Here is a 20427-nt window from a genome sequence, read left to right on the forward strand (position 1 = left end):
AACAGCGACTTTTTTTGTTGTTGCTAAAATTAATTTGTTTTTATCATGTAATAGTTTGCTATACTATGTTGCAAATAAACGCTAATTTTAGTGGACATTTAGTCTATATAATGTATATTATTCTGGACGGAGGCAGTAAATCCAGGTGTAGATTACTGCACAAACGGAGAATTTGATTTTCCTTGGTCAGGATATGTACAGTCAGTCCAGCTTGGATTTACAAGGCTGACAATTAATACTGAACAAACAAGAACTCAAACTATGAATTATGAAAGAGCTGCAGCATCTGAAACTGACCACAACGAACATTTGACAGATAAACAGAACCACAGTGCTGCAGTTTCAGACTCACAGTTTGTCATGTCTTTTATGGATTGGCATTGTCTCTCTCAAATCACCATATATTTTTTTTATTAGTAATTTTATTTGTATCAATTACTAGAACTTTCAGGCGACCCCATTTGAATTCCAGGTGACCCCATGTAGGGTCCCGACCCCAAGGTTGAAAAACACTGAACTAAACCCTTGGTGAAACTAGTGAAACACCACTGCCTGCAGTTGTTGTTTGTTGGCCTTCGTCTCTCCATATGGAACTACATTCCTGTCATGTACAGTCATGGAAAAAATGATTAGACCACTGCTTGTTTTCTTCAATTTCTTGTTCATTTTAATGCCTGGTACAACTAAAGGTACATTTGTTTGGACAAATATAATGATAACAACAAAAGTAGCTCATAGTAGTTTAATTTCAGAGCTGATATCTATCCATTTTTTATGTTTTTTTTTTTGATAATAACCAAAATCACTTCAGTTCTTACATCAATATCTATGGCATTGTACTGACAAAAACAGTGCTTTTAGACATTCCTTGTTTTCTTTTCTGTCTGTTTTAGTCACATGATACACACAGGAGTTAGTACTGGATTGCATAACCAATGTTTTTGATGACTTTTGATGGTCTTATAATTTTTCTGCAACTGTATACTGGGGAACATAAGGCCGACTCCACCTGATGACCATGTAAAGTTGAGAAACTGCATTTTACACCAACTATTTACATGGATTAGCGGATCAGAAATTTGTAGTATTTTAGATCAGTTGATGCGTTTTACCGAAGTGTATTGCATTCAAGGTTCTAATAGTTCTGGATTTTTCGTTATAGTTTAGTTTTATTTAGTTTTGACTTTTTTTCTCTAATTCACTTAGTTTTAATTAGTTCTTAGAGCAGGTTTGCTAGTTTTTATTAGTTTTTGTTATTTTCTAAATGCTTAGTTTTAATTTAGTTTTACTTTTTTTAATGTCTTTTTCTCTTCTCCGTCGTATTCAAATAAATCCCAGACAGGACTCTGCTATTTTTTCCCAACTTTAGTCTCCATGTTTCCAGGTAGAGTGGGGACCAGAAGACGACTGGAAACCACAAGTGACAAGAAGTGACGGACCGTTAAACATCATATGATGCCAGCAGCTAAAATTGCTTGAGGGAAATAAATCTGTTTCAAATCAATCCAACATTGACAAAGAGAAAAACGAAGGGAATTTTATCCATAATTTTTATCCGTTTTAGTTAGTTTTGTAAACACACAATACAGTTTCAGTTAGTTATTGTTTTTTCTTTTAATTAGTTTTTATTTATTTCAGTTAACAAAAATGTTTTTACAATTCTAGTTTTCGTCTTTTCGTTAGCTTCCGTTAACAATAATAACCTTGATTGCATTCACACAAAAAAATCTAATTTGACTCTGTTTTTCCAAATTAACGAGGCAGTCATCTTATAATTACGAAAAAAAAAAAAAGTTTTAAAAGAATTCATCTCTGTTTTTCTGAATTAACAAGATACTGTTTTCTGAAAAATTTAATTCGGCTTCATTAATTCAGTTTAATTCTCGTTAATCCGAATTTATTTTTTTGTGTGAATGTAATATGCTTCCGTAGCTTTTGGTCGCTGGCTGTTGTTTGGATGTTTGAGGGTTAATCTCCCATTTGAAAGATGTTTCCTTTAACTTTACCTGCTTCTTGTCATGGGGTCAGAGGTCACATTAAATAGTGGTTTTAAGCTTTACAACTCATTTAGTTCAGTTTTTGTGTGTCTTTTAAGGCTGTGCATTTATTTCCTGTATTTTCTTGCTGTATCTGAAGAAAAGTGAATGAGAAATAAAAAGAAAATTCATAAAAACCAAAGTTAAAGGTGGAATCAGACTTTTACACAGGACTGTACGTGTATTAGTAGACAATGATCAGACTGTAAAAACTTTTCACGCATTAAAGCAGGGGTGTCAAACTCATATTAGTTCAGGGGCCACATACAGCCCAAAATGACCTGAAGTGGGCCAGATCATTAAAATAATAACATAAAAATATGTAAATAATATCAATTCCAAAATGTATATGTCTAACTTCTATGTTTTAGAGTGGAAAAAAGTAAAATTATATTATCAAAATGTTTACATCTACAAATTATCCTTTAAAAAAATGAGAAATACATGACAACCGTGAACAAAATGAAATTTATTAAGGAAAAAAAAGTGAAATTTTAACAATTTATGCTATTATTTGGCCTCAGCTTCTCATTTTCACATGTACATCACAACTTACAGATCACAGTGGATCTACAAATACACAAAACACATAAGAACAGGCAGAATATTAGTGCAATTACACTTAATTCTCTTAAGACATTTCAGATTGTTCTTATTAGTTCAGGTTACTCACATTTTTTGTAAAAGGCTAGTCTGTAAATGTAAATATTTTTGTGTAATTTTACTTTTTTTACAATAAAAAAAGGAGAATAATTTGTGGTTTTCATTATTAATGGGTTATTATGATAGTGTTTTACTGGTCTGACCCACTTTAGATCGAATTGACCTAAAATGATTTTAACATCCTTGATTGTGAATTTCTTCAGTGTAAGTTTTGTATTTCACTAATTCATCCCACGGGCCGGGCCGGATTGGACCCTTTGGCGGGCTGCTTTTGGCCCTTAGGCACCAAGGGGGGTATGGGGGGGGGGCAAATTCCCCCCCAGTCACAACCTTTGCCCCCCCAGTTGCCCCCCCCACCCAGATTTGGGCAAATCTTTGAGAAAATTCAGGCAATGAAGAAATATGAAAAATATGGCAATGCCTTTTGAATACACTGCATATTATAACTGCATTCTCTTCAAGAAGAGACTGAAGTGTAGGTCTAACATGCAGAGGTGGTTTCTTATGAAAAATATAGTTCTAGGTTCATAATGATATGTGTGCCTTCAGTTCTGGAATGGATTGATACCTCCGCTTGTATTGCATTCATCTTTCTTCTCCATAAGAAATGTAAAGCAAAGAATTAGCACAAGTAGCATAAGGACTAGTTTTTTATGTTTTGAACCCACCTATTAATTACAAATAGTTTTGTTAACTGTTCAGGTCTGTTTTATCACTCGATTTAAATTTCTGCAAGAAGATTATACCGGTCAGTATGAAAGTGTACCTAAGCCTACAGATGTTGTCAGTGATTCTATACATGTGCATGTAGTGGAAGCCATTGTATACATACGTTTTATTTGATTAGTTGGTTAGGCTATTAGTTTTATTTTGTTTTCAACATTTATTAACTTGCTTACATTGGCATTGCTGTTTGTTTGCTGCATGTTTTCTGATGTGTTTAGAGAAATATGTGACAGTAGATTGTACCTATTAAATAATCATAACAGAAAGTCTGAGTTGTTCATGCTGTAGTTTTTAACAAATACCTTGAATACATTAAGTATTACCTGATTTTACCTAAAATTGCCCTCTATATAAAGTGTAACGGATAGGCTATAGATAGATACAGGGTGGGGAAGCAAAATTTACAATATTTTGAGGCAGGGATTGAAAGACAGTGTTTGACCAATTAGTTTATTGAAAGTCATGAGAATTTATTTGCCACAAGAAAACTGACATAATTGAAAATGTTTTTATTCTATGTGTCCTCCTTCTTTCTCAATAACTGCCTTCACACGCTTCCTGAAACTTGCGCAAGTGTTCCTCAAATATTCCGGTGACAACTTCTCCCATTCTTCTTTAATAGTATCTTTAAGAAAGTCAACATTGCTGTGTGATGTTCTATTGGTAGCATGTTCTAAAACGCCCCAAATAGCAGAATCCAGAGGGTTTAGATCTGGACTAGAAGGCGGCCACAAACATGATTCCCAAAAATTGCTAAAGTTGGATTTGTTGCTGTTGTCAACAAGTGTTTTGGTGTTCTTGTGTAAGATTTTAACTTCAAATCATATTTTACTGCATTTCTAACGGTCTTGTTGTCTACCTCAAGTTCAATTGCCATTTTTCTCATGGATTTGGTTGGATCCTTTAGGATTTTGGATTTGAGAGCTTTAATAAAAGCTTTGGTACGTTTTTTGTCGCTTCCTCCACTTCCAGACTTTCTCGTAATAGTTTTGCTCATAGTCATTCTCTTCTTTCCATTATAAACAGTCTTTATGGACACTCCAACTATTTTTGAAATCTCCTTTGGTGTGACGAGTGCATTCAGCAAATCACACACTCTTTGACGTTTGCTTTCCTGATTACTCATATGGGCAAAAGTTTCTGAAAAGGTATGGATAATAGTGTTAGGTATGATTATGACATCAGTATATGTTTGGTTTCAAAACAATTGACGTAGTGCCTGCTGAGAAAAAACAACTAAATGTTCATTGTAAATTTTGCTTCCCCACCCTGTAGATAGATAGATAGATAGATAGATAGATAGATAGATAGATAGATAGATAGATAGATAGATAGATAGATAGATAGATAGATAGATAGATAGATAGATAGATAGAGAAGCCACTAAAGCGCGAAGTGTTACTTTGTCTGCCCCCCCCTCCAACATTTTCTTTGCCCTCCAGTTGCCCCCGCACTTTTAAAATCCTGGTCCCGCCACTGCCCCCGGGCCGCATGTTTGACACCCCTGCATTAAAGTCTGTATGCAGTGTGCTGTGGGTGGTACATTAAACATAATAAAGTCCTCATTGGTTCTTCTAACCGGGAGGAGCTGTGGATGTTGCGTAATCCTGCTCAGGGCGGTGTCTGGGATGAACCTGGTTGGACTGAATGGATCCATATCTGCTGTGAACTTTGAGCTTCTCTTTTTTTGTAAAGTTTCTAGTCATCCCTGCTCGGCTGCAGACTGAAAACAGACCCAGCTTCAACTGTCGGTCCTGGTGATCCGAACCCAGTCCTGTAGACGCGCTCCAGCAGACCCAGGTGGAATGGCACAGCCTAGTGGGATCCTCATCAAAGGAGGGAAAGTTGTGAACGAGGACTGCTCCGTGTTCGCCGACGTCTACATAGAAAATGGGAAAATCGTGGAAGTTGGACGGAACTTGCAGATCCCAGCGGGGGTGCGCGTCATCGATGCCAGCGGTAAACTGGTGATACCGGGAGGCATCGACACGCACACGCACATGGAGCTGGCCTTCATGGGCACCAAGGCTGTGGATGATTTCCACATTGGAACCAAGGTAAGGAGGTGGTTTTTACACTTCATATGTTACAGGATGCGTCACTGAGTGGATCTAAGTGCGTAAAGCTCCTTCACAATTGAATTTACTCTCTGATGTTTTCTTTCTTTCTTTCTTTCTTTTTTTTTGATATTAATATTTTAAGTTATTATTATTATTTGACTTTTCTTCTTTGTGTCTGCAAGCCTTTGTATTATGTTAATTTATTTGTTTGGATGATTTTTCCTTTTGACATCTTGATGTTTGTTCAAAATTTCTCAATTCTTTGTCTACACATATATTTTCAAATTCAAAAATAAAATAAAACAATAATAATAATGATAATAATAATAATAATTTTAAAAAAGCTCCTTCACAATAAAGGAGCTGGTGCGTCAGGAGACACCAGGAACCAAATATGATCAAATATGGACTCATTACGCACATAAATGATAAATGAAATACCAGTAATTATTAGGTGAATTTATTACATTAATCAAACTACTATGAATTCAGGCTGATTCGGAACATATTATCATCTATAATGACTGATGTCTGAATTCTACTCATGTATTTTATTCATTTAGTCACTTTGTTCACCTGTTTTAAGTTAAATACTGAGGACAATGCATGAGCCGTACACATAGGCCGTTCTATATCGAGTTTTTGTGCATATAGTCCTGTGCAAAAGCCTTATTCCACGTTTATTTATGTTGTTTTTTTCAAGGTTGAAAAGAAAAGGCATATTTATTTCTCATTCTCTTTTCTTCAGATACAAGAAAATACAGGAGGTATGTGCAGACTGTCAGCTTTAACCCATACAGACCCAGTGCTGCTTTTGTAGCAGTTCCCAAATTTGTATTTTTTTTTTTTTCTTTCTATTTTTAGACTTTCTTAAGTGATTTATCACCATTTACTCTAATATTTGGCTCAGTATTTTGCATTTTTAAGTGACTGACTGCTTCTTCTCTGAGTGTTTTGTTTCAAAAAAGAACTTTATTCAACAAGTCCTGAACAACAAGAGAACATGTGTATACAGTTTGTAAAATATGATAGGGGACAATGAAAAATAAATGGATCTAAAAATAAATAAATAAATAAATAATGATAATAATAAATAACAAAGTGTCCATTTGCCACAGTACTGTGGGACTATTTTCTCATTTGTCTGTTACCAAAGCCAATCAGCGCCCTTGTTCTATCATGTGTAGACTGATAACCTGTCACCTGTCCCCCTGCTGCCACAGTACTGTGCCATCGGCCTATACAGTTACAGGGAAAGGCTAAAGGACCAGTTACCGGAAGCTGGTTTGTGCTTATTCACACTTTCAGTTTCAACATGTAGGCAAACAACATGAAACGTGGTGACTGTTTTGCCTCATATGAGGAATTTGCCCGGGTTTTTGATGAATATAAATCAGCCACTGGAAGAATGTTCAGAGTAGGGCTGAACAATATGGACAAAATTTCATATCTTGATGTTCATGCCAGATATCTCGATATTGATACGATACGATATGACTACGGGTTCGGTGAAAACCAAGCATTTTTCAGAAAAATACAAACATCATAATACAAAAGAATGTGGAAAGTGCAGTTTTATTTATAAGAACTCTCTGCCAGTCATCAACATTAACATAAAGTACAAATAAATAAAAGTTGTTGTGACTTCCAGAGCTGTACATGCAGGGCGAGCGCGGGGGAATCTATATCGTTTATATCGTTGCTTTTTCGATATTAATATCTTGAATGTTCATATCTAGATATCGATACGATAATGATATATCTTTCAGCCCTAGTTCAGAGTGTTGAATTTGGATCATTTGATTGGCTCTGTGGTAATAGACAAACTGATATTTCATGCCACAGTACTGTAGCAGTAGCCATTGCCTAATAATAGTAATAATAATAATAATAATAATAATAATAATAATAATAATAATAATAATAATAATAATAATAACAACAACACAAATATCTCGTCAAACATTTCTTTTGTTTATACATTCTCATACAACTGTACATTCTAAGACTTTTTCTTTATATATTAATATTTACTTTTCTGAATATTAGTAAATTTTTCATAATAATCAAATTAATCACATTAAGAATAAGTATCAATCACAAACAACACATAATGTACATTTGAGATTAATATAATTAGCAATAAAAGAGGACAGTTTACTCTAGACTTGTCTTGTGTGAAGGCTAAATTAAAATAAATGTGATGTTTTCTCCACAAAAAGTAAAGTTAACTTCACTATCTTCTTTAAGTTCCAATAAAACTGAACTAAAACTGAACCGTTCTGAATGAAGAGAACCACTCTGCCTTTGTCCTTAAATGACCTTTTTTTTTCTTTCTTTTGGTCAGAGGTCAGTGTTACATAAGGGACTCTGTCGCCTTCTTATGCTCATTCAGCTGCAAATAAAACAACCACAGCTGCTCTGGTGTCATTTAACTGTGTATTTGTTCTGAGTAACCTGTGCTGATAAAAGCTCCTGTATTATGTGAATCATTATAAAATAATTATTGAATAAATCTCCTGTTCTTTTCTCTTCGCCTCTTTATCCTTTTTTTCCCACTTATTTTATTCTTATTGATTTAAAAGTGATTATTTTATGTGTATTCGGTCCTGATTTTGACCCGGTCATATGTTAATCTTCAACTTGTGTGTGTGTTTCCCTGTCCAGGCGGCTCTGGCAGGAGGAACCACAATGATCCTGGACTTTGTCATCCCTCAGAAGGGTAAATCCCTTCTAGAGGCCTATGACTGCTGGCGGAGGACGGCTGACCCCAAAGTCTGCTGCGACTACTCTTTGCATGTTGCCGTCACATGGTGGAGCGACGAGGTGAAAGGGGCCAACACAAATATACAGGGGGTCCATAAAGGGTCTTTACAATTTAACACATTTAGTACAAAAGCAAATGAACAAACAAATCTGTGGAAACTATTACAAAATGAAAAGTAGATGTTGAAGCTTTTGCCTTATTTAATACACCTCTATTTGGACACAATTAATAGTAGACTCATCAGTGGTGTCGGTGGCATCAGTTTATTTATTTATTCATTTTTATCAGGGACAGTGCATATTAATGAACATCTACAACAACTGCAGCTGTAAATATACCAGACTGTAGCAACAGTGCTAAGGCCGTTGCTTCAGGTCGTTGATGTCCTGTATCTCTTTTTTTTTAATATAAATATTTTTATTGGAAAATATGGCACATCAAAGACAGAAAATTAATATTTCAGTAAATAAAAATTTGACAAACAGATAAATGTCATAGTTATTGTTTTTGCATCACACTGTTCTGGAGCCAAAAAACAGGTAAGAAAGTAAAAATTTTGATCACAAATATTTTTTGGAGTGTCCATTGTGTTGTAGATACAATTGTTTCACTAAATAAGCTCAAGTAGGAGTTTCTCAGGTTTAATTTGATGTGTTGCATTAGTGCTAGCTTTGAAGCTAATTGCTAAAAAGTGTTAGCCTTCTAATGACTGCCTGGCACGGGGAGGGTCGTAACTGTTCTTACAAAGTGTAAACAAATGTATTATGCCTTAAGTTGTTTGCTTACTTAATATTACTTACTAAGTACTTCTGCACCTTAAAGACACACTGTTCAAAGGTGTTTGTTTATTGTTCAGTAGACAGTTCAACTGTTCAAATGACTTTTAGTACTTACTAAGTAAGAACACTGTTCAAAAGTGGTTTTGTTGATCGTTCCACTGATGTTCACATTAACCTGTTTCATTCTACAAACATACACACACCACTTATACTTTATTATTCTTTATTTTATTAATTTTATGTTATATTTATTTATTTATTTATTTTATTGTATTTATTTTTATTGCATTTAACTTACACTTTTTATTTATTTTATTATTTTTTTTTATTATTTTTGTAGTCTTACAAGTTTATGGGTCCTTCTTTATTATTCATTAAAGTGCTTCCACATATTTATTAGTGTGGATCTTTTCTAAGCATAATAATTTAATCGTTACATCCATTCTGAAGTAGTGTTACACTCCCCACAGTACTTGGGTAGGTTCTAACAACATACCTCTTTGTATTTGACATTAATTTACATAATCTGTGATGGTGTGGTAGAAGTCCACGTGTATGGTAGTTAGTTTAGTTTTATTTCGAGCACATAAAATCATCAGATAACAAAGAACCATACAACGTGTCAAACTAAATTTTCAGCTTTCAAAGAGGAGTGGGAAGAAGTATAACTTATAGTCTCCCACCCCCTTTTTTACAAACTAATATATGTCATTTATAGCAGACAAATACGGGTACCAAATGTCAAAATTTTTGATCTCTAGCACAAAGAACCACTGAGTTATACTTGCTCAAACAAAAAGTGTTACTATCATCCCCGGTCTCCCCTATTATGACATTAGTCATTATTGTTTTGTATCGCAGACCCCTGTTAGAAAAGAAACACCTGAATTCAACGTGTCCACATACTTTTGTCCATTTGTGTATAAGTTAGGCAGTTATGAGGCTAACAGTATCAAAAGATCAAGGTAAACATTTACACTAATTGATCTGTCATTGAAGAAAAATGGACCGATGATTCGATTGCACATGATCCCACAATGTAATTAAAAACTGATAACCATTAAGTATGAATAAATGAATGAATGAAATCTTTATTTCGAACATGCAGACAGTGAAATCAAAATAAAAATCAACCAACAAAATATAACTGCTGGTACATAAATGATTGATAAGCAAACAAACAACAAAAAATAAATTAATAAATAATAATAGTAATAAATAATGATAATAAGAAGAAGAAGAAGAAAAAGAAAAAGAAGAAGAAGATAAATAAAACAAATGAAATTAAATTACTCATGCTCGAAAAGGAGTAGGAAGAAGTAAATACTTAAAAGTACATAAATAAGTACATAGAATAGATCTGATGAACATATCTCATCAGTTGCTTTTGTAATAATTATTTTTTTAAATTGTAAAGAGACTTTGTGGACACCCTGTATAAACAGCTTTTCTGTGATGATGAAGTCTCTAATGCTCCAGTTACTTTGTTCAGGTCAAGAAGGAGATGGAGACTCTGACCAAAGAAAAGGGGGTGAACTCCTTTAAGATGTTCATGGCCTACAAAGATGTGTTCATGCTGCACGACTCTGAGTTATACGCTGCGTTCTCCCAGTGTAAGGAGGTTGGAGCCATAGCTCAGGTGCATGCAGAGAATGGAGACCTGATTGCAGAGGTTGGTATGAGACAACTATGTGGACTTTTGCATTTAGTCCAGTGAGTTCAACCAAATGAGTCAGTAATGGGAATACTAAGCTTTGTGTTTAACCCTCAAAGACCCAAACAGCCCCTGGAAACCAAAAGCATCTACTGATCTAAAATGTTTAATACCTATTGATCCACTAATCCTCTCAAAACATGTAAATAATTGGTGTAAAATACAGTTTGTCATCTTTTCACGGTCATCAGATTTGACCCATTTGGACGTTCAGAGGCTCCGTAGTTACCGTGGTAACACAATGTTCAGACAAAATGACATTCATGGCATTAATCCTTTCATGCATACTGGTCACTTCAGTGGACAGTTATTCTACGGCTGTTCTGTTGTTTATTCATGGGTTTTGTTGTTTTAGTTCCATATCAGGACTCTTATGCATCATCCAAAACACTGCAATTCATATAATTACTGTAACTTTGCTGTTCTTGATAAACCTGATCTGCAGTAACATGTTTTAGTGTAAATCAATCGCTAACTGGTATTAGACTGTAATTAACAAACAAATTTTTTTTTTGCATATCCTCCTGAGACCCAGCAATGCATGCATGAATTATGAGAACCTTAATCAAGATTTTTTTTCCTGAGTGTTTTTAGTCCTCTTTAGGTATGAAAAAAACAATGTCATTGATTTTTTTTTTTTTTTTTTAAATTAACCTTTTTTTCATGGAGTTACGAAAATGTCCACTCAGCTGAACATCATGCGTTAAATTTTTGAAGCAAAGAAACATGTATTTACTGACATACTATGTGAAAACTATGAAATAAAAACATTTTTATCCTCCTGACACCCAGCAATGCATTTTTGTCCTCTGTAGGGGATAAAAGTTTGACAGTTTTACTTTAAAAATGCTGTCCATTACAAAGGACATTCCATTAAAAAAAAAAATTTAAAAAAATCAATAAATAAAAATAGTTTTAAAAATGTATCTGAAAAAAACTGTTGCATTATGCAGTTTCCAATCAAGACAATTTTTTTAATGTAAAAAAGCTAAAACTGTCCATTTCCTAGGTCTCAGGAGGATATTATCTCCATGAAATGAGTAATAACCAACATTAGAGTTTGATCAAATGTGAGAAAACAGTAGCAATTTAGCAATTAGAGGCATTAAAAATGCTTTCATTTCATAGTTTTCACAGTATATCACTTTCTGATGATGATTTTTATATAAATGTTTCTTTGTTTCAAAACTTAAATGCACGGTGTCTAGCTGAGTGGACATTTTTGTAATTCCATGAAAAATACGTTCATAAAAAAAAAAAAAAAAAAAATGAATTGCATTGTTTTTTTCATGCCTAAAGAGGAATAAAAACACTCAAGAAAAAAATATCGACTAAGGTTCTCATAATTCGTGCATGAAAGGGTTAATTTTCTGTTTCATTCAACACGTGTCAGATGTTTCTAATTGTTTGTGATGCTTCTTGTCATCAGGTCAGAGGTCACACTAATGACTTTAACCTTTACGACAAACACATTTACTTCAGTTTTTTGTGTCTTTTAACCCATAAAGACCCAAACATCCCTCAGCGACCAAAATCATCCACTGATACAAAATGTTAAATACCTGTTGATCCACTAATCCTATCAATACATGCAAATAATTGATGTAAAATACAGTTTGTCGTCTTTCCATGGTCATCGGATGGGGCCCATTAGGACATTCAGAGGCTCCGTAGTTACCATGGAAACACAGTCATCTTCTACAGTTTTTCACAAAACTAGATGTTTCTTTAATATCTTTATTCTAAACTGTAAATAATTTTATTGTAAAATTATTCTTTAAACTGACAAACATCGTAAGTGTAGATGGTGACACAATTAAAACAGGATAAAAAAAAAATCATTTATCTGTCATCACTGACTGCTGTTAAAGTTTATTCTGAATTTATTACCCATGATGCACAGCAGCAGAGGCAGGACTTCAGATCTTTATATCATATTTTATGCATATAAACTTTTTGATTTTGATAGAGGGGAAAATTAATCATTTATTATTAACGAGTCATTTAAACCATACAGATGTAAATATCCACCACCAACCAAAGCCATCTAAATCTAAAATGAATAACTACTGATCCACTAATCCTATCAATATATAAAATGCAGTTATTCATCTTTTCATGGTCATCAGATATGACCCATTTGGACGTTCTGATGTGGAAACACTGTCATCTTCTGCAGTTTTTCACAAAACTAGATGTGTCTGTAATATCTTGACTCTAAACTATAACTTTCTTGTAAAATTATCTTTTAAATTATCAAACATTGTAGGTGTAGATGGTGAGACAGATAAAACAGGATAAAAAAAGTAAAAACTAGAAGCACTCGGAGAGCGCAGACCTCCGCCAAGGTTGATCAGTGGCCCCCCCCGTGGGCCCCCCCCACCCCTGATCACCACCAAAATTTAATCATTTCTTCCTTATCCCCTTTCCAACAAACCCTGAAAATTTCATCCAAATCTGTCCATAACTTTTTGAGTTATGTTGCACACTAACGGACAGACAAACAAACAAACAAACAAACAAACAAACAGACAAACAAACAAACCCTGGCAAAAACATAACCTCCTTGGCAGAGGTAAAAATTACTTCTCATCACTGACTGTTGTTAATGTTTATTACAAAATTATTACCCATGATGCACAGTGGTAGAGGCAGGACTTCAGATCTTTACATCATATTTTATGCATCTAAAATGTTTGATTTTGATAGTGAGAGGAAAGGATTACACTCAAAAGTTCTAGTCGTTTAACCCATAAATGATGAAATTCTTTATTCCGTCATCACATAATAATACAACCAGTGTCAACAACCACAGCACTTCAAACATTACAAACATTACCAACAGGTTAATGACTGAAAAGGCAAAGGCAGAAACAAAATACTTATATTAATGCATGTCCTACATAACAAATTCAGCTACCCAGCATCCAATATAGGAAAAAGAAAAAACAAAAAAACAAACAATGTATCCAAGCAAAAAAACAAGTGAAACATAAAAAGGTGAAAATAAACCAGAGAAATAGAAAACTTAATCACCAAATTAATGGTAATTTAACCCTTTCATGCATAGTGGTCACTCCAGCGGACAGTTATTCCACAGCTGTTCTCTTGTATATCCATGGATTTTGTTGTTTTACGTGCATATCAACCAACACAGTGGATACTTATGCACCATCCCATAATACACTGCAATTCATACCGTAACTGTAACATTCCTGTTCTTTATCAACCTGATCTCCAGCAACATATTTGAGTGTAAATCAAATGCTAATTGTTATTAGACTGTAATTAACATTTTTTTTTTTTTTTAAGTTGTTGTGTTTTGTTGTTTTCTGCATATTATTTGAGTGAGTAATAACTACTATTACTATTACTATTTTTAATTTCAGAAATTCAAGCAGTTAGTTTTTTTAAAAGGTTGAGAATTTTCATATTTACCCAAGAATAACTGTCTGAGCTATTGCATATCCTATAATGACATCATCTAGACGGTTTGTTTTTTTGTTTGTTGTGGAGCTGTTTTTATTGTTTCTATTTTTATTTTATGTGTTTATTTTTTTGTTTCTGATTTTGGGTTTATTTATTCTTTTTTCTGTTGTTATTGGTATTATTATTGTAATTGTTTTGTATTGTGTGCTGTTGCTGATTTTTGGTTTTGTGTTGTTGTGTTGAGTGTATGTACATCCTGTTTGTTGAGTGAGTTGTGGGAAATTGTTGGTGCTTTGTTTTTGTGTTGTTGATGACCCCAGGAAGAGTAGCTGCTGGGGTATGCAGCAGCTAATGGGGATCAAACTAATAAACTAAACTAAACTAAACTATTGTAGTATGTTAAAATGCGAGAAAACATCAGATTAGCAACATTAAAAAAACATTTATTTCATCGTTTTCACACAGTATGACAGTAAATGCATGGGGTTTTTTTGCTTCAAAAATTAAACACATGGTGTCCAGCTGAGTGGACATTTTTGTAACTCCATGAAAAATAGATTCATAAAAAACAAAAATTTCAATCACATTATTTTTTTCATGCCTAAAGAGGAATAAAAACACTCAGGAAAAAAAAATCTTGATTAAGGTTCTCATAATTCATGCATGAAAGGGTTAATGTAGAATCAAAAATAAATTATTTACCTATTGCTTATTAGAGCTTAACAATTGTATCCTTCAAAAATTGCCTCACGTACCACTTTTTTTAAATATCAAAAATGGACCACACATTCTTAAATCTGTGCTGGACTCATTCCATAGTTTAACTCCAACAACAGATAATCATCTTTTTTTTGTCTCTTTTTTAGCTTTTTGTACAACAAATTTACAAACATCTCACAAATCATATTTAGACTCATGTGTTGAGAAGAACCTTTGTACACAGATGGGTAAAGACCCACACATCCACCACCAACCAAACCATCGACTGATCTACCATGAATAACTATTGATCCACTAATTCTATCAATACATGTAAATGATTGGTGTAAAATGCAGTTATTCATCTTTTCACGGTCATCAGATATGACCCATGTGGACGTTCAGAGGCTCTGTAGTTACCATGGAAACACTGTCATCTTCTAAAACATTGGTTCACCAGTAAAACCCATGGAGTTGGATCAATGACAGTGGATGGACACATTTGTTTTATATTATATTATATTATATTATATTATATTATATTATATTATATTACAGGGTGGGGAAGCAAAATTTACAATATTTTGAGGCAGGGATTGAAAGACAGTGTATGACCAATTAGTTTATTGAAAGTCATGAGAATTTATTTGCCACAAGAAAATGTACGTAATAGAAAATGTTTTTATTCTATGTGTCCTCCTTCTTTCTTAATAACTGCCTTCACACGCTTCCTGAAACTTGCGCAAGTGTTCCTCAAATATTCGGGTGACAACTTCTCCCATTCTTCTTTAATAGTATCTTCCAGACTTTCTGGTAATAGTTTTGCTCATAGTCATTCTCTTCTTTCCATTATAAACAGTCTTTATGGACACTCCAACTATTTTTGAAATCTCCTTTGGTGTGACGAGTGCATTCAGCAAATCACACACTCTTTGACGTTTGCTTTCCTGATTACTCATATGGGCAAAAGTTTCTGAAAAGGTATGGATAATAGTGTTAGGTATGATTATGACATCAATATATGTTTGGTTTCAAAACAATTGACGTAGTGCCTGCTGAGAAAAAAACAACTAAATATTCATTGTAAATTTTGCTTCCCCACCCTGTATATATTTTGCTGAAAAAAGTCACTTTTTCTTCAGTTTTCACTGTTTCTGATATAATAACCCTCAACTTTAATCTGAGGTTTTATGAACATCTACATGATCAGAAAATTAAATATAGGAAAACGGTTTATTTTCACTGAAAAAGCACAAAATGCAAATGATAATATTATAATAAATGGTGCTAAATCACTTAAGAAAGGTTAAAAAGTGAGAAAAATTCATTTGGGAACCATCATAAAAGTAGCACTGGGTCTTAATGGGTTAATTTTCCCAATATAAAGACAATTTGTGTCTTTTGGTGTAATCTACACATTCTATCTACACACAAAAAAATCTACACACCATCAAGAGTATGACTAATAATAAAATTAATGGTAGATCATATACCAATGAAATAAACCTTGCACAGTAGAGACAAAGGTTCCCTGTGCTGATTGGGCCATTTGAAATAAGCCATATGTAAATACCGCAGATATAACTGAGTGAATATTTAACTCTGTGGTTTCACTAATGATCAGCTCTGGTTGTGGAACATTCTGAGCAAAGGACATTTTGACAAAGTTCACCTCAAAGTTCATGGTCTGATCTGACATTTAGCAAATATTTAGAAAAAGAAAGCTGATGAAATACTAAACGCCTTATGCATCTGCCAGTAGTCGGACCCCAGATATTTCACTGTGTGTCACCAGGGAGAAAAAACAGCTGCATTTAACAACATTAACAACACATTTGACTTTTATTAATGCGGTTATTCCAAGTGTGATTCTATGTAAAGGTTTATTGGCTTTACTGCTGATGTATAAGGCACACATGGACCTTTTTATGTCTCATTTCTTGATGCTTTTTCTTGATGTACGATCATCATTACATACAAATATACAAACAAAAAAGTCACCCCACTCAGATAAAGTACGAAAATAATGAAAAGTCAATTACAGAGATGAATAATTGTATGAAATATCACAGATTCTTATGTTCTGAGCAGAAGCACTAAAGTTTTAGAGTTCACACTGTAAAATATATAGAAAAAAATGAAAGTAAAAATGTATTATAATGAGTAATTCATGCTCAATGACCTAAACAACCAGCACTGACCAAAAGCATCTACTGATTTAAAATGTTTAATAACTGTTGAACCACTAATCCTATCAATACATGGAAATAATCAGTGTAAAATACAATTTGTCATCTTTTCATGGTCATCAGATATGACATAGTGAATGTGGAAACACCGTCATCTTCTACAACAGTGATTCATTGGTTAAAACTTCGGAGTTTGATAAAAGACAAAGGATGGAGACACTTGATTTTATGTTGGGTTATTGATATATTTTACTGAAAAGGTAATTTTTTCTTCACTTTTCTCTGTTTTGATATAATAATAATTGAATTTACTCTGATTTTTTGAGAGCATCTGCATCATCAATAAAATAATAAAAGTACAAACATACCAGATTTAGATGTTTTAAGTTGGCAAATGCTAAGGCTAATGTTGTAATGAATAGTGATACATAACTTAGGGAAGATTAAATTTAGAAAAAAAATAGAAGTCACAAAAATACTTCTGTTTTTTTTTATTTTTTATTTTTTATTTTTTTTTTAATAATTAAATGATGATAATAAGACTGGTCATGCATATACTGTTCAATTGTTCATTGTTCAATAATAAATAATTTAAAAAAAAACAAAAACAAAGGATTTCTGTAAAAGTAAAGGTAAAAGCACTGTATATTTTAAGTCTAAAAGTAAAAACAGGTTTACTGCTGTAAAAAAATTTCAAAAATAAAATAAATAAGACTGGCCATGCAATAAAGGAAATAGAGAGAGACTGTATTATTGTCAGGATCTGTCTGGATATTTTAAAAAAACAAACAAACAAATATGTTAAATAAATGAAATACAAAATTGCACAAAGGCTCTTCATGAATCTTATATTTGTCAAAAGTAATGTGATGCCTTATTTTATTTTATTTTTTTAATAATGTAATTGGCCCTTTTTGCCACTAGGGGGTGTCCAATGCCTATAAACTCCTGTCCCTGCTGTTACTGAGTGTGTGTTAAGGTCACAGCTCATATTTATTCCTTGAGATGCTTCCTTTTGCAATATCCATTTTAAAGTATGAGCAGATATATTTTCTATTCATTGATTTGTTGCAGTTATTGATTTTTCTGATGTGCATGTGTTTATAAAGCTAGTTAATAGAGGTTATGAACAAATACTGTAGTGTTGCATCTTGTTCCTTTAACCTTTATCTTGCCTTGCGGTCCTTGTTTCTACTCTGACTTGACAGGGTGCCAAGAAGATGCTCTCCATGGGCATCACGGGTCCGGAGGGCCACGAGCTGTGTCGGCCAGAGGAGGTGGAGGCCGAGGCCACCCAGCGGGCCATCACCATCGCCCATTCTGTCAACTGCCCCCTGTATGTGGTCCATGTCATGAGCAAATCCGCTGCCAAGGTGGTGTCCAACGCACGCAGAGACGGTGAGTGTTGGCCTGCTGCCACCTGCTGTTACAATAGGGCAAAGCTGCAGGGCTGTGATGTGTGTTTCCCTTTGTCCGCAGGCCGGGTGGTGTTCGGGGAGCCCATCGCTGCCGGCCTGGGCACTGATGGGACTCACTACTGGAACAAAGAATGGGCTCATGCTGCCAGCTTTGTCATGGGTCCTCCTCTTAGACCCGACCCCAGTACCCCTGCCTACCTCATGGACCTTCTGGCCAAGTAAGTGGAGCAGACAGTCCAGGACATACAGGATGTGTGACCTATAAATGCTTCATTTTAACCCTTTCATGCATACTGGTCACTACAGTAGACAGTTATTCTACAGCTGTTCTCTTCTATATTCATGGATTTTGTTGTTGTTTTTGTTGTTTGGGTTTTTTTTTTTCACACATATCTTTATTAAAGTTTTAAGACACTACATATTTTTTCTGACATAAATTGGTAACATTATGTAGATCTCTCCTGAGCATAAACCCCCAGAATCACAAGCCTTCCCCATAGTTTTCACACAATTTATCAGTAAATACATGTTTCTGTGCGTCAAAAATTAAACGTGTGGTGTCCAGCTGAGTGGACATTTTTGCAACTTCATGAAAAATAGGTTCATAAGAATTTTTTTTTTTTCATTATTATTTTTTTAATGTATTTTTTACAATTTTTTAAAATTATTTTTATTTTATTTTATTTTATTTTTTTAAATTTATTTTTCAGAAGAAAATTTTCAACCGCATTGTTTTTTTCATGCCTTAAGAAGAATAAAAACACTCAGGAAAAAAATTTGATTAAGGTTCTCATAATTCGTGCATGAAAGGCTTAAACATGTACTGTAACTCAGTGATTTATTAAACATGTGCTATAACATAGTGATTTATTAACCCTTTCATGCATAGTGGTCACTCCAGTGGACAGTTATTCTACAGCTGATCTCTTGTATATTCATGACTTTTGTTGTTTTATTTGCATATCAACCGACACAGTGGACACTCATGCATCATCTCATACACTGACATTCAAACCATTTCTGTAACCTTCCTGTTCTTTTATCTAAATCAGCTGTTAATTGTTATTAGACTGTAATTAACAGTTTGTTTGTTTTTTTAACCAAAAAGTTTTTTCTTTTGTATATTATCTGAGTGAGTTATAAGTAGTATTATAGTATGTTCAAATGTGAGAAAACATCAGATTAGCAGCATTAACCTCCTGAGACCCAGGAAAATGAAAATTTTTGTTTTTTTTTCCATTAAACAATTGTCTTGATTGGAAACTGCATAATGCAACAGTTTGTTTTTTTTCAGATACATTTTTAAAATTATTTTTATTTATTTATTTATTTAATGGAATGTCTTTTGCAATGGACAGCATTTTTTAAGTGAAACTGTCCCACTTTTGTCCCCTGCAGAGGACAAAAACGCATTGCTGGGTCTCAGGAGGATAAAAATGTTTTTATTTCATAGTTTTCTCATAGTATGTCAGTAAATACATGTTTCTTTGCTTCAAAAATTAAACGCATGGTGTTCAGCTGAGTGGACATTTTCGTAATTCCATGAAAAAAAGGTTCATAAAAAAAAAAATAATAATAATAATAATAATAATAACACTGTTTTTTCATGCCTAAAGAGGAATAAAAACACTCAGGAAAAAAAATCTTGATTAAGGTTCTCATAATTCATGCATGAAAGGGTTAAAGGAGAAACACTTTTGCACTGGTATAACGAAGCTCAACAAAGCTCTTTGGTCTTAACCCATAACAACCCGGTGCTACATTTGTGGCAGTTCCTAAATGAATTTTTCTCTTTATTTAACCTTTCATCAGTGATTTATCACCATTTATTATAATATTATCCCGTGTATTGAGCATTTTTTCAATCTAAATCATGTCTTTTCCTATATTTAATTTACTGATCATAGAGATATTCATATAAACTCAGATTAAAGTTGATGATTATCA

General features: G+C 33.6%; 1 protein-coding gene across 1 annotated transcript in view; it reads left to right on the top strand.

The window, feature by feature from the left end:
* Window positions 1–5186: 5186 nt before the first annotated feature.
* The window catches only part of dpys (dihydropyrimidinase), a 33397-nt gene continuing 18156 nt past the window's right edge, over window positions 5187–20427 (top strand). Inside the window, exons 1-5 of the mRNA XM_030157047.1 lie at window positions 5187–5482; window positions 8153–8311; window positions 10524–10703; window positions 18271–18460; window positions 18542–18698. Coding sequence (XP_030012907.1) covers window positions 5231–5482; window positions 8153–8311; window positions 10524–10703; window positions 18271–18460; window positions 18542–18698 — 938 coding nt within the window. The 5' untranslated portion in view covers window positions 5187–5230. The remainder of the gene's footprint in view (window positions 5483–8152; window positions 8312–10523; window positions 10704–18270; window positions 18461–18541; window positions 18699–20427) is intronic.

This window comes from Sphaeramia orbicularis, chromosome 16 (genome assembly GCF_902148855.1).
Source record: "Sphaeramia orbicularis chromosome 16, fSphaOr1.1, whole genome shotgun sequence".
NCBI classification, from domain to species: Eukaryota; Metazoa; Chordata; class Actinopteri; order Kurtiformes; family Apogonidae; genus Sphaeramia; species Sphaeramia orbicularis.